Raw genomic sequence first — 12,771 nt, 5'->3', positions numbered from 1 at the left:
TGTAAATATTGGGTAAAATAATCTTACAAATACATGTGAATTTGGCCAAAAGTCGGTATCTTAAAAGACAGCATAATTTATCTGCCTACATTTTGTACCTCACCTATGATACTATAAAATGCCTAAAAATACTATAATGCCATAGTATCACTATGTGAATCACAAGGAAATGAAGACATAGTGGAAATCTCAGAGAAAAATCTCACTTGACTCTGTGAGAGGAAAAGCCTGACTTTACCAATATTACCCCTGTTAGAACAACTGGCACCTAGATAAGAGACACCACACTTTCAATACTATTTCCCTGTAGTGTTTTACTTGAGGCCTTACTTATGTTCTATTTAGCGCATTGCTTTATTGCTTCTATTCATCATGGGGGTTGTTTTTCCAAACATCGCATAAATCAATTTGGTAAGGATCTATTTTGTGGTGCAGGCTTGGTGGCCAACTGCATTATCACGCAAAAGCCGTCTAATTGCCGAAGGCAAAGTTAAAGTCTGTCAAATATGTGGTTCGCAGTGCTTTCCCGTGGGCTTTCTGTATCAACAAACTCCACATTTCCATTACTGATGAGATTTGGGCCTGAGCTCCAGTGAGTTGGTTATAAAACCACTAAAACACTAAAACAACACAACGCCATTCATGTGCCAAGTCAGCACATACCACATGCTCACGACAGTCTCGTAGGCATGATGCAACCGAAGAAATGTGTGAGTTTTTAATGAGCAGAGGGTGGAAAAAAGGTCTTCCTCAAAGCGTTTCTGAGTTTTGCCAGAAAAAGGAGTTGGAGGGCGCCTGGAGATATGGTAGCAAATTAATTCTACTGTTTTTCTTTTTTCTATCACAGAGAAAGGCAATATATGATTCTTTTTGAAATGCCCATCTCATTTTACTCTTCCTGTCAGTGCTAATAGAATAGCCATGTAGTCAATTTCTCCTATTCAGCCAAGCAATCCAGACATTTCTGTTGCTATGGATTTATCATTTGAACAGATCCAGAGCTTATTTGGTGTGTCTGCATTCAGCAGGTGTGTTAGATGCCATTTGACATTTCAGAACAAAAGCTGCAAATGAAAGCTCATATTGAAATGCAAACTCCTTATTGACGGTAATTAATATAGATCTCAATTGTCCTCTCATTCGCTTTTTATTGTAAAGCCGGCCTGTCCAATATGCCAACATTGTTTGAGTGACACCACAGCGCTGAATCGAAGCGTTCTGTTTTATGGGTGATGTTCAAACACTGGCACTAGTTTTAAATTTCCCCCAGACACGGATAAAGCTGACTCGGCTCACAATAAAAGCGCCATTCTAGCCGTCAGTTCCGGCAGGGAGAGCACGCTGTCCAAGCTGTAGTTTATGAGCACCGGGATGAGATTATTGATCAATACTTCTGCGAGACTTGCTTTGCACATGGCGCTTTTTCTCCCATCAGTCAATCACAGGCTTTTCTCAAATTGCTTTCCTTCTTTCACTCTACTCTCCACCTTATTTCTGCTAATGTTGCACAAACACACACACAAACTCACTGCTATAGATTTGATTTATACTATTCGACGATAAACAGTCATTCTTTCTGATACTGGATTACCAATATTGAATATTTAATTGTACATGCACGTTTTCACTAATTTAGATTCATTTTTAATGTTGTGATGCCTGAATTCACTTGTAGCATTCAAAATGGTTGATTTTCATTTGTAATTAATTTAGACAAAGTAGTTTAATAAAATGGTAAAAGCTGCCTTTTATTCATTAGCAACCATAACATTATCAGTGGAAAAAATTATTATTAATAATAAAATATCTATCTATAATTGGCACTAAATCAATGATGTCACAGTAGAACAAAAAAGGTATTTTGGGCATTTTGCGAATAGAATAAAAAATAAAAAAAAACTAATGGATATCAGCAAACTACCCCAGCTGATTAATTTCATTGAAGTTGTCTGAAATTATATTTTTAAATGAGCAAATTATCTAATTAAATATGCACTAATTTGCATACACTTTCAAAACAGAAATGTGAAAAATCAGACAAATTAAATGACTCTGGACCACAAAACCAGCCTTAAGTAGAACGGGTATATTTGTAGCAATAGCCAAAAATACATTTTATGGGTTACAATTATTGATTTATGCTGAAAATCATTCCGATATTAAGTAAAGATAATTTTCCATGAAGATATTTCGTAAATTTCCTACAATAAATTTGTTAAAACCTAATTTAGGATTAGTAACATGCATTGCTAAGACCTTCATTTGGAAAATTTTAGAGGGGATTTTCTCAGTAATTAGATTTTTTGCATCCTCAGATTCCATATTTTCAAATAGTTCAAATATCTCGGGCAAATATTGTCCTATCCTAACAAACCACACATCAATGGAAAGCTTTATTCATAGCTTTCATATGATGTGTAAATATAAAAAAAATCTGAATATGTATAGAAATGAAACTGTAAAGTTTGTGTATATGCTAAGTGTATTTTGAACATTTTCTTCCCACTAGTCTAAAACAGAACTTTATGAAAAGCCCAAAATTTCAAAGTTAAGCAATGAATGAAAAAACCTGTTGTGCCTGGAGAGTGTCTCGCCTCAAAGGTTTTGTTCACCCAAAAATTTAAATTCTGTCATTAGTTACTCACCCTCATGTAAGACCTTCATTCATCTTCACAAATGAAGATATTTTTGATGAAATCTGAGAGCTTTCTGACCCTGAATAGACAGTAATGCAACTGACACATTCAAGGCCCAGAAAGGTAGTAAGGACATTGTTACAATAGTCCATTAGTGGTTCAACCTTAATTTTATAAAGCTGCGAAAATACTTGTACACAAAGAAAACAAAACTCAGAAAGGGTAATTATTAACAGAATTTAAATTTTTCGTTGAAGCATCACTTTACGTTTGCCTTTTTTGTTCCTAGGCAAGATTTTTTTCATAGATACCATATTGGCACATCATTCATTTGACAGCACTAAATCTGGAAGGAGCAGGTGGTCAGGGAAAGGTTTGGTTCAGCCCAGCTTGGTCCTGACTGGAGTCTGAACTGATGTTCTTTCCAAGTCAGTATGTCGTGGCTAAAGCACCCAAACTAATTAACATGACAGTCTCATAAGCAGGAAGACCATGTGGCAAGACTCCCAGATTATCTTCATCCATTCCAGTTACTGTTTGAGTGAAGAAATGTCTGTTGCTCTATTACTGCTCATATGAAAAATAATGGAGACCAGGGGTGGGCGATATGACCAAAATAGTATATTGCGATATGATCATTGATGCATATGATCATTTTATTTCACGGTAACAATATACACTACCAGTCAAAAGATTTTGAACTGTAAAATTTGTAATGTTTTTAAAGAAGTCTCTTCTGTTCACCAAGCATGCATTTTGATCCAAAGTACAGAAAAAACGGTAAAATTTTAACATTTTTACTATTTAAAATAGCTGTTTTCTATTTGAATATATTTTAACATCTAATTTATTCCTGTGATCAAAGCTACATTTTCGGCAACATTACTCCATTTTTTTAATGTTGCATGACTATTAAGAAATCAATCTAATATGCTGATTTCCTGTTTAAGAAACATTTATTATTATTATTTATTATTAGGCTTCTTTCATGAAATAAAAAGCTTTTGTAACATACACTATAGCATTCAAAAGCATGGCGTCAATATTTTTTAGAGGAAAGAAATTATAGAAATTAATACTTTTATTTAGCGAGGATGCTTTAAATACAAATTCAAAAGTGATGATAAAGACATTTCTAATGTTACAAAAGATTTCTATTTCCGATAAATGCTGTTCTTCTGAATTTTCTATTCATCAAAGAAAAATTTTGTGCAGCTGTTTTCAACATAATAATAATAAGTTTTTTTGAGCAGCAAATCAGAATATTAGAATGATTTCTGAAGGATCATGTGACTGGAGTAATGATGCTTATAATTCAGCTTTGGAATCACAGGAAGTAGTAGTGATTTTTATTTTAAAATATATTTAAATAGAAAACAATTATTTTAAACAGTAAAAATATTGGTGAGCTTGGTGAGCAGAAGAGACTTAAAAAATCTTAACTGGTAGTGTACATCATCATTTTTAATACCATAGACATTTAATAACTCAAGCTCACTGTAGACAATTAAAAAAGAAAAACAAATTACAAGCAATAGGGCAAAAAATATATTGATATTTATATTGAACACTGCATATTCTTCACTGTGTAAATGAAATATATTTCTTCTTATTAAAGTTACAGAAGTTAAGGAGCAAGAGTGAGAGATTTTCACTTTCACATGAATGACAGACAGCAGCAATATTAGACGGCTGTCATTTTAAGAGCTGTATGGATCCAAAATACAGCTGCACATGTATTTGCTTTCACTTAAGAATTAACTTATTGTTTTCAAAGATACTTGCAAAGACAGGCATTTAGACACATATGTGTGTAAAGCGGCCTTGTTTTTTAAACAACAACAATGTTAAAAAAACGCGTATAAACGATACGTTTTCATGACCACGTAGCATAGCAATGTCACGTGAGCCTGTAACCATGATAGAGACAATACTCCAAAATCGCTACCAGTTGACAAATTTCTACCATTTAATCGTTTCTACCATTATATTGCTCACCCCTAAATTGAAGACATGTAATTTGGACATTGTAATAATCCTGTATGGTACGATATCTCAAGCGACCTTGAACTGGAACTCGAGTCACCTGAAGCACTGCTTCAATTTCATTATCTCATAAGTAGAAAACATGATCAAATTAGTAAAAAAAAGTTTCCTAAATAAACAGAAAACAGCTGCCAGTGTGTAGATGTTATGAAATCTGCTGAACATTCTGTGCAGTTCTGCACACAGACATTCTCGTGGGACTGTGTCTAATCTTGTAAGGAACATGTTTACGTAAGATGTGTACATCTACTATCTGATGTGCTGCAGTATACCCATATATTACTCATTTTGAGAAAACTTCAAACTGGTCTCAGATCAGACTTGATATAATCTATCATACTGATTTAGTGACCATCTCACTATGCCTTTAAAAGGTTTCAGACCCTGTTCACTTGTTCCCGCTATTGCTATGGTAACAGTTAATGTGTTCCGAAGTGTCTGCCCTCCCCGTTATGCTGGCCTCATCAACACAAGGGAGGTGTTAGAGCCTAATTGGTTTGGCACCTCAAGTGGGGCTGATTTCAAAGGCAGGAAAACCTTTTCCCTCATTAATAGGATCTGTCATTGCATAAAAGAAAGAAAGGAAGGGTGGAAATCATGTTAATCACTCTATATTTTTGTTTTCTGTGAAAAACAATACTTCACAGAAAAGCCTGGTAGTACCTTTTTATACGCGTCATCTGCACTAACAAACACCTTTTGATGTGTAAAAGCTCAAGTACTTTGCAAAGTCCATTATAACCTTGCAATAACTTGAGCTCAGGTAATAATGTCTGAATGTTTGATCCGCTCTGTCGCTTTGCTATGACAGCCACTGACATGAGATGAGGTGTCAGGTGCCTGGAAGAGTAAAACATAGTTGAAACTATCTGCAAATTATGCATTGTGCCTCTCTGTCTCTGCCAGGAGCTGTGGAGGTGAGAAAAGAAGGACTTGAGGCACAGATCAACCGGCTTGCTGAGCTGATTGGACGTCTGGAGAATAAGGTAAGAGCTTCGTCTTATAATACCGAGAGGTCAAGTGCTTCCTCCTGGGAAGCGTCTTATAATAGCGAGAGGTCAAAATCCACGGACCCCTGCAGATGGAATCCAGTGTAATAAGACACTGAAAATAAAAAACATGGTTGATAACAGAAACTCATAACATAATACATAGATGTCAAGGGCGTTTGTTTGAGCAGATATTTCATATTTATTTGTTTTAAATAAAAGTGAAGTATCCCATCATAAGTAACACTGTACAAAAGTGTATATGTTTTACAGGGTGGCAGGTGTTAACTGTGAGGGCTTTTATGCTGTTATACTAGTCTGTAAATAGTGACCTTTGACCACAAAACCAGTCAAGCAATAGCTAACAATACATTGTATGGGTCAAAATGATCAATTTTTCTGTTATGCCAAAAATCATTATTAATATTAAGTAAAGATCATGTTCCATGAAGATTTCCTACCGTAAATATATCAAAATGTAATTTTTGGTTAGAAATGTGCATTGCTAAGAACTTTATTTGGACAACTTTAAAGGCAATTTTTTCAATATTTAGATATTTTTGCACCCACAGATTCCACATTTTTAAATAGTTGTGTATCTCACCCAAATATTGTCATATTCTAACAAACCATACATCAATGGAAAGTGTATAAATGTATGTATTCATTTGATGTATAAATCTCAATTTCAAAAAAATAACCCTTATGACTGGTTTTGTGTTCCAGGGTCACAATTGGCTTTGCTTGTTACTGCATTTTTATAATTATTATTTTTGAAAAAATGCATAAACCTCATGAGACTTTGACCTGGTTTAATTAAAAAGTATGTAATTATAAACAAATATTATACTAGTGGTTGTTTGATTTCAGTCTCAAGTATATACTAACATTCAAAAGTTTGGGGTAAGTAAGATTTTTGTTTTAAGTAATTAATAGTTTTATTCTGTAAGCATGCATTGATCAAAAGTGATCAGTAAAGGAAATTACAATTTCACAGGAAAAGTTCCTTAAAAGGTTTATCATAGTTTCCACAAACATATTAAACAGCACAATTGAGTACAGCAATAGTCATGTGACACTGAAGATATGAGTAATGGCTGCTAAAAATTCAGCTTTGCCACCACAGGAATAAATTATGTTTTAAAATATATTAAAACTGAAAACAGTTATTTGAAATTGAAATAATATTTCACAATATTAGCATTTTTATCAAATAAATGCAGCATTTTTAGAAACACACAAATAGAATCACAAACCCATCGAGGAAACTTTGCTTCTTCATTTTTGAAATCCATGCTTTTCTTCTCATGCACTGGTTCACTGAAAAGCCAGTCAGATTGATCTGTCTGCTTGGTGACATCAGCTAGGTGTGTTACAGATTTAAAGAGATAGTTCACCCAAAAATGGAAAATGTCCTATGATTTACCCAGTCTCAAGCCATCCTAGGTGTATATGACGTTCTCCTTTCAGACGAATGTAATCAGAGTTATATAAATGTACTGGCTCTTCCAAGCTTTTTAATGGCAGTGAATGGGTGTTGAGATTTTAAAGTCCAATAAAGTGCATCCATCCATCATAAAAAGTACTCCACGTGACTCCGGGGAGTTATTAAAGGCTTTCTGAAGCAAACTGATGCATTTGTGTAAGAAAAACATCCATATTTCAAACTTTATAAACAGTAATCTCTAGCTTCCGTTAACGCCCATTCATCGTCATTATAAAGCTAGGAAGAGCCAAGACATTTTTTAATATAACTGATTGTATTCATCTGAAATAAAAAGGTCATATACATCTAGGATGGCTTGAGGGTGATGGGGTATTTTTCAATTTTGGGTGAACTGTCCCTTTAAGACTTTGTTGTGGGAGAGCTTTTCTGTTCCTCCTCCTGTACCTAAAGCACAGCTCTGTAATTTCAGTTACTGCTGCACATACAGTACATCCACTTCACTTATGCACACACATGCACACTCTGATAATTACACACATTCATATGTAAAGCCCTGAGAGGAGATTCAGATTGCATTTAGCAAAGCCAGTAATCTTTCCTTCCTATAGTTATTACTTTCATTGCTCAGGAGAACAGTGAAGAAGGGCAGGAATGATACGGAATGAAACAAAGAAAGCAATTAAACCAACATGTACTAGCAGATGACTGTTTTTACCATTATATTCTTTTCACTTAACATTTATGTAACTCTTCTTTCTTGGTTAACCATTGTTTCACCATCTCTCTCGCTTTCTCTCGGTCATTTTATTATGTGTGTCTGACATCGAGCGCAACGGACTAATAGAGTCCCCAGTTAATACTGGAGTTTTTGGCAGGCAGGTTCTTATTGCTGGAGCTAAGAATAGCCAAACCAACCCAACTGGTTTATTTCTCTCTCAGTGAAAGGGAGGTTCTGACGCATCCTGGTGAGACGGGATGAATGAGAGGATATCTGGGTTGAGCAGTATCGGTCCAGACACAGATTAACAAAGATACGTGCATGCAGAATCAATTTTACAATGAAGGAAAATAAATATTCTGAAGAGCTTCATTTTAAATTAATTAGCTTGACACACTTTGTGATATGCAGTAGTGTAAAAAAATAGAGGTCAGTAAGGCTGTAAGTTGATCAAAAGTGACAATTTTCAACATTGATAATAATGATTGTTTTTTTGAGCACCACATCAGCATATACGAATGATTTTTGAAGGATCATGTGATTCTGAAGACTAGAGTAATGATGCTGAAAATTCAGCTTTGCCATCACAGGAATAAATTACATTTTAAAATATACAGTTGAGGTCGAAAGTTTACATCCCCTTTCAAAATCTGCAAAATGTTAATTATTTCACCAAAATCATACAAAATGCATGTTATTGTTTATTAAGTACTGACCTGAATAAGATATGCTACATTAAAGATGTTTACATATAGTCCACAAGAGAAAATAATAGTTGAATTTATAAAAATGACACTGCCCAAAAGTTTACATCCCCTTGATGATTCTTAATACTGTGTTGATGACCCACAGCATTTTTTATTTTTTTTTGTTTAGTGATAGTTGTTGTTAAGTCCCTTGTTTGTCCTGAACAGTTAAATCACCTGCTGTTCTTCTCCCACAAATTCTTTGGCTTTTCAGCATTTTTGAGATCCATCTTTTCACACTGAGGACAACTAAGGGACTCATATGCAACTATTACAGAAGGTTCAAACGCTCACTGATGCTTTAGAAGGAAAAACCATGCATTTGGAGCCAAGGGTGAAAACTTTCGAACAGAATGGAGATGTGTGCATTTTTCTTATTTTGCGTAAATATCACATTTTTTCATTTAGCACTGCCCTTCAGAAGCTACAGAAGATAGTTACATGTTTCCCAGAAGACAAAATAAGTTACATTTACCCTGATTTTCAAATTCAAAAAGTTGCATGGTTTTTCCTTCTAAAGCATCAGTGAGTGTTTGAACCTTCTGTAATAGTTGCATATGAGTCCCTTAGTTGTCCTCCGTGTGAAAAGATGGATCTCAAAATCATACAGTCATGGTTGGAAAGGGTTCAAATACACAAAAATGTTGGAAAACCAAAGAATTTGTGGGAACTAAAGTTTTTTTTTTTTTGAAGAACAGCAGGCAGTTTAACTGTTCAGGACAAACAAGGGATGAACAACTGTCAATAAACAAAAAAAAAAACAGTTTCATTCACAATCATTCAGGTAACAACACCGTATTAAGAATCAAGGGAATGTAAACTTTCAAACATGGTCATTTTTATAAAATTCAATTATTATTTTTTCTCTGTTGTGGACTGTGTATACATCTTTTGTGTGAAATATCTTATTCAGGTCAGTACTAAAATAAACAGTAACATGCATTTTGTATTATCCATCTTTATTTTGATAAAATAATTAACATTTTGCAGATTCTGAAAGGGTAAACTTTTGATCTCAACTGTACTAAAATAGAAAAGGGTTATTTTAAATTGTTATAATATCACAATGTTACATTTTTTCCCTTTTTTTGGTTGAGTATAAGTGACTACTTTTAAAAAAATACAATTCTTAGCAACCCCAAACTTTTTGAACATTAGTTTTGTCAGCGATGCTCAAAGGGGAGGAATCAGTTGTAGGGATAACAGATTTATTGGGTTTTAAAGACACAAACAGAAAATCAGGAATTAATAGTTCAGCCACAGTCTGAAGGGGTACTCAGGACAGACCAGCCAGGTCCTTGTAGGTGAGCGTCAGCAAAGCAGAAGTCCAGATGAGGGGTTCCACAGTGAATGGCTAAGAGCAATAGTTCCAGAGCAAAAGACAGGCAAGCTCTCCAATGAGCACCAGGGAACAGGGAATGATGCCGACAGAGGGAGAGAAAGGGCGTATACAGGAAAGCGAAGGAGGAAGCTTGGTTGTCTTGACTGCAAACTTCAGAGGCTGGTATTCAAGACAGTTGTTAGCAGAGCAGCTGGATGGAACAGGAAAGGGCAGGGAAGCAGGTAGCGCTGGGCAGCAAAGGTGGCAGGGAATGGGGAAGCCAGCAGCCTGAGCCGATAGGGAAGCTGGAGAGCAAAAGGGGAAGGAGGGAAAAAAACAAAAACTAAAATAAAAGGCAGGAGCTAAAAAAAAACAAGGAACTAGATAGCACAAAACTAACTAAAAGAAAAAAAACCTAATATCAAGAAGGGAAAAAATAAAACTCTAGACTAGACTAGACTAGACTAGACTAGACTAGACTTTGAAATCAATTATCACAGCCGAAAGCCAGGTTCGATCTGGTACAGGACAGCAAACAAGAGAAGAATATAAAGGGTAACTAATGATTAGAAACAGGTGTAAACCCTAACTAGATAATCAGGTAACAAGGGGGGTGGGGTAACAATAGAGCACATGGCAAAACACAATTACCAACTGACAGCCATGTGCTCTATTGTTACCCCACCCCCCTTGTTTCCTGATTATCTTGTTAGGGTTTACACCTGTTTCTAATCATTAGTTACCCTTTATATTCTCCTCTTGTTTGTTGTCCTGTACCAGATCGAACCTGGCTTTCGGCTGTGATAATTGATTTCAAACTCTAGTCTAGTCTAGTCTAGTCTAGTCTAGTCTAGTCTAGTCTAGTCTAGTCTAGTTATCCAGACAAACAATGACACAAACAAACCCAGATCAGACCGGTGCCTTAACAAGTTTACTCTGAGTTTGAATTCTATTGAGTGGTTAAAATATAAAAATATTGCAGTGATTTACCTCATGATAATGTATGTATTTGGCATGAGAATATCAATACAGAACCATGAGGTAAAACATTGCAATATTTTGAAATATTTTCTTCTATCCACCACTGCAAGCCATGCAACCTTTTGCAATCATCATAGTTTGGCTTGCCTTCAAAGTTCTCAAATCAGTGACAATGTTTTCCAGTTGCCTTATCGAACTTGTTCTTCTGCTCAGTCCACTGTGAGACCTGCCATAGTTGATCAATACAACCCGGTCTGCAGCGCAGCTGGGTCTGTGCAGGATTTACCACATGCTCCTCTAAACATCCATCCTCAGAGCCTTCAGTTTAATTGAAATGTCAAACATAGCACTGTACGTATGTCCTGTCCTGTTCCCCATTCTCACTGTCGCTTTAGCAGACAGGGCAGTCTGACTTTGGTGACCCGCTTTGGCTCACAGTCGGATCAGTCATCAGAGCGCTCTTGTTGTCTGCATAATGCACCCCCACAGCTTTGGGAAACGCATAATTTCCTTTCCATGCAGTTGTGGCACCCTTATAGCCTCCAATCACCGTGGAGACTAACGCTCAAGCCGTTCCTGCCGTATTCATACTCGACAGTGCGGCGGTTGTCATTCTTGCTATTATTTTTGATGGATAACCCGCCATCACTTTTCTCAGTGAGAGAGACAGCTGCACGAATTGTGGCATCATTACCGGCCATTATGTACTCTGTCATTCCGTAGTGGGAAAGAATATTCCACACCATCCCTGTTCACTTATGGATGGACTGACAGGAGATACCAGCCCCTCTCTTTTTATGAAGCATATAATGATTCATATATTGCGATGGTGTTAACTTTTCAGTGTCAGGGCTAATGTGAATTCCTCGTGAATTCATAAAGTACCTATATATGGAGTATAGAGAGAATATTTGAAATATATACTGTTTGTTTTCAGCATTTTTTTTATTGTCTGCATACATCATTACATCCCAGTGACAGTGATTGTAGCTTCTAAATGGAGGAAGGGAAATAATACTTGCAGGCTTTCTCTCACTGCTTAAATTCTTGATACTAGAAAACATCCTGTGACCATTAAAGGTTTAGTTCACTCCTGAATTAATTTCTTAATTTTTTTTTAGATTGAAGAAAGAAAAACGTGAATCTTAGATGACATGAAGGTGGAAATTTGTAATCCAGGAGTGAACTAATCCTTCAAAACAATTTCAAAATAGCAACATTTCTAGTTTGAAATTAATCAAGAATTAAAATGAGTCGAGAATAAACTAGTATGTTCTAAACCCTAATGTACAGTCATGGCCAAAAGTTTTGAGAATGACACAAATATTAGTTTTCACTGAAATATAATTACGAGCACTTCATACATTTCAAAGGCTTTTATCGACAGTTACATGACATTTATGCAAAGAGTCAGTATTTGCAGTGTTGGCCCTTCTTTTTCAGGACCTCTGCAATTCGACTGGGCATGCTCTCAATCAACTTCTGGGCCAAATCCTGACTGATAGCAACCCATTCTTTCATAATCACTTCTTGGAGTTTGTCAGAATTAGTGGGTTTTTGTTTTTCCACCCGCCTCTTGAGGATTGACCACAAGTTCTCAATGGGATTAAGATCTGGGGAGTTTCCAGGCCATGGAACCAAAACGTCAATGTTTTGGTCCCCGAGCCACTTAGTTATGACTTTTGCCTTATGGCACTTTGCTCCTACGTGCTGAAAAAAAAATTGTTCTTCACGAAACTGTTGTTGGATTGTTGAAAGAAGTTGCTGTTGGAGGGTGTTTTGGTACCATTCTTTATTCATGGCTGTGTTTTTGGGCAAAATTGTGAGTGAGCCCACTCCCTTGGATGAGAAGCAACCCCACACATGAATGGTCTCAGGATGCTTTAC

General features: G+C 35.9%; 1 protein-coding gene across 2 annotated transcripts in view; it reads left to right on the top strand.

The window, feature by feature from the left end:
- Positions 1-12,771, top strand: part of necab2 (N-terminal EF-hand calcium binding protein 2) — a 137,963-nt gene that overhangs the window by 105,327 nt on the left and 19,865 nt on the right. For both annotated transcript variants that reach the window (XM_073850680.1, XM_073850679.1), the window contains exon 8: positions 5,589-5,668. In XM_073850680.1, the coding sequence (XP_073706781.1) occupies positions 5,589-5,668 (80 nt within the window). The remainder of the gene's footprint in view (positions 1-5,588; positions 5,669-12,771) is intronic.

Source organism: Garra rufa, chromosome 11, assembly GCF_049309525.1.
Source record: "Garra rufa chromosome 11, GarRuf1.0, whole genome shotgun sequence".
NCBI classification, from domain to species: Eukaryota; Metazoa; Chordata; class Actinopteri; order Cypriniformes; family Cyprinidae; genus Garra; species Garra rufa.
The sequence above is the reverse complement of the archived record's forward strand: the minus strand, read 5'-3'. Positions and strand labels throughout refer to the sequence as shown.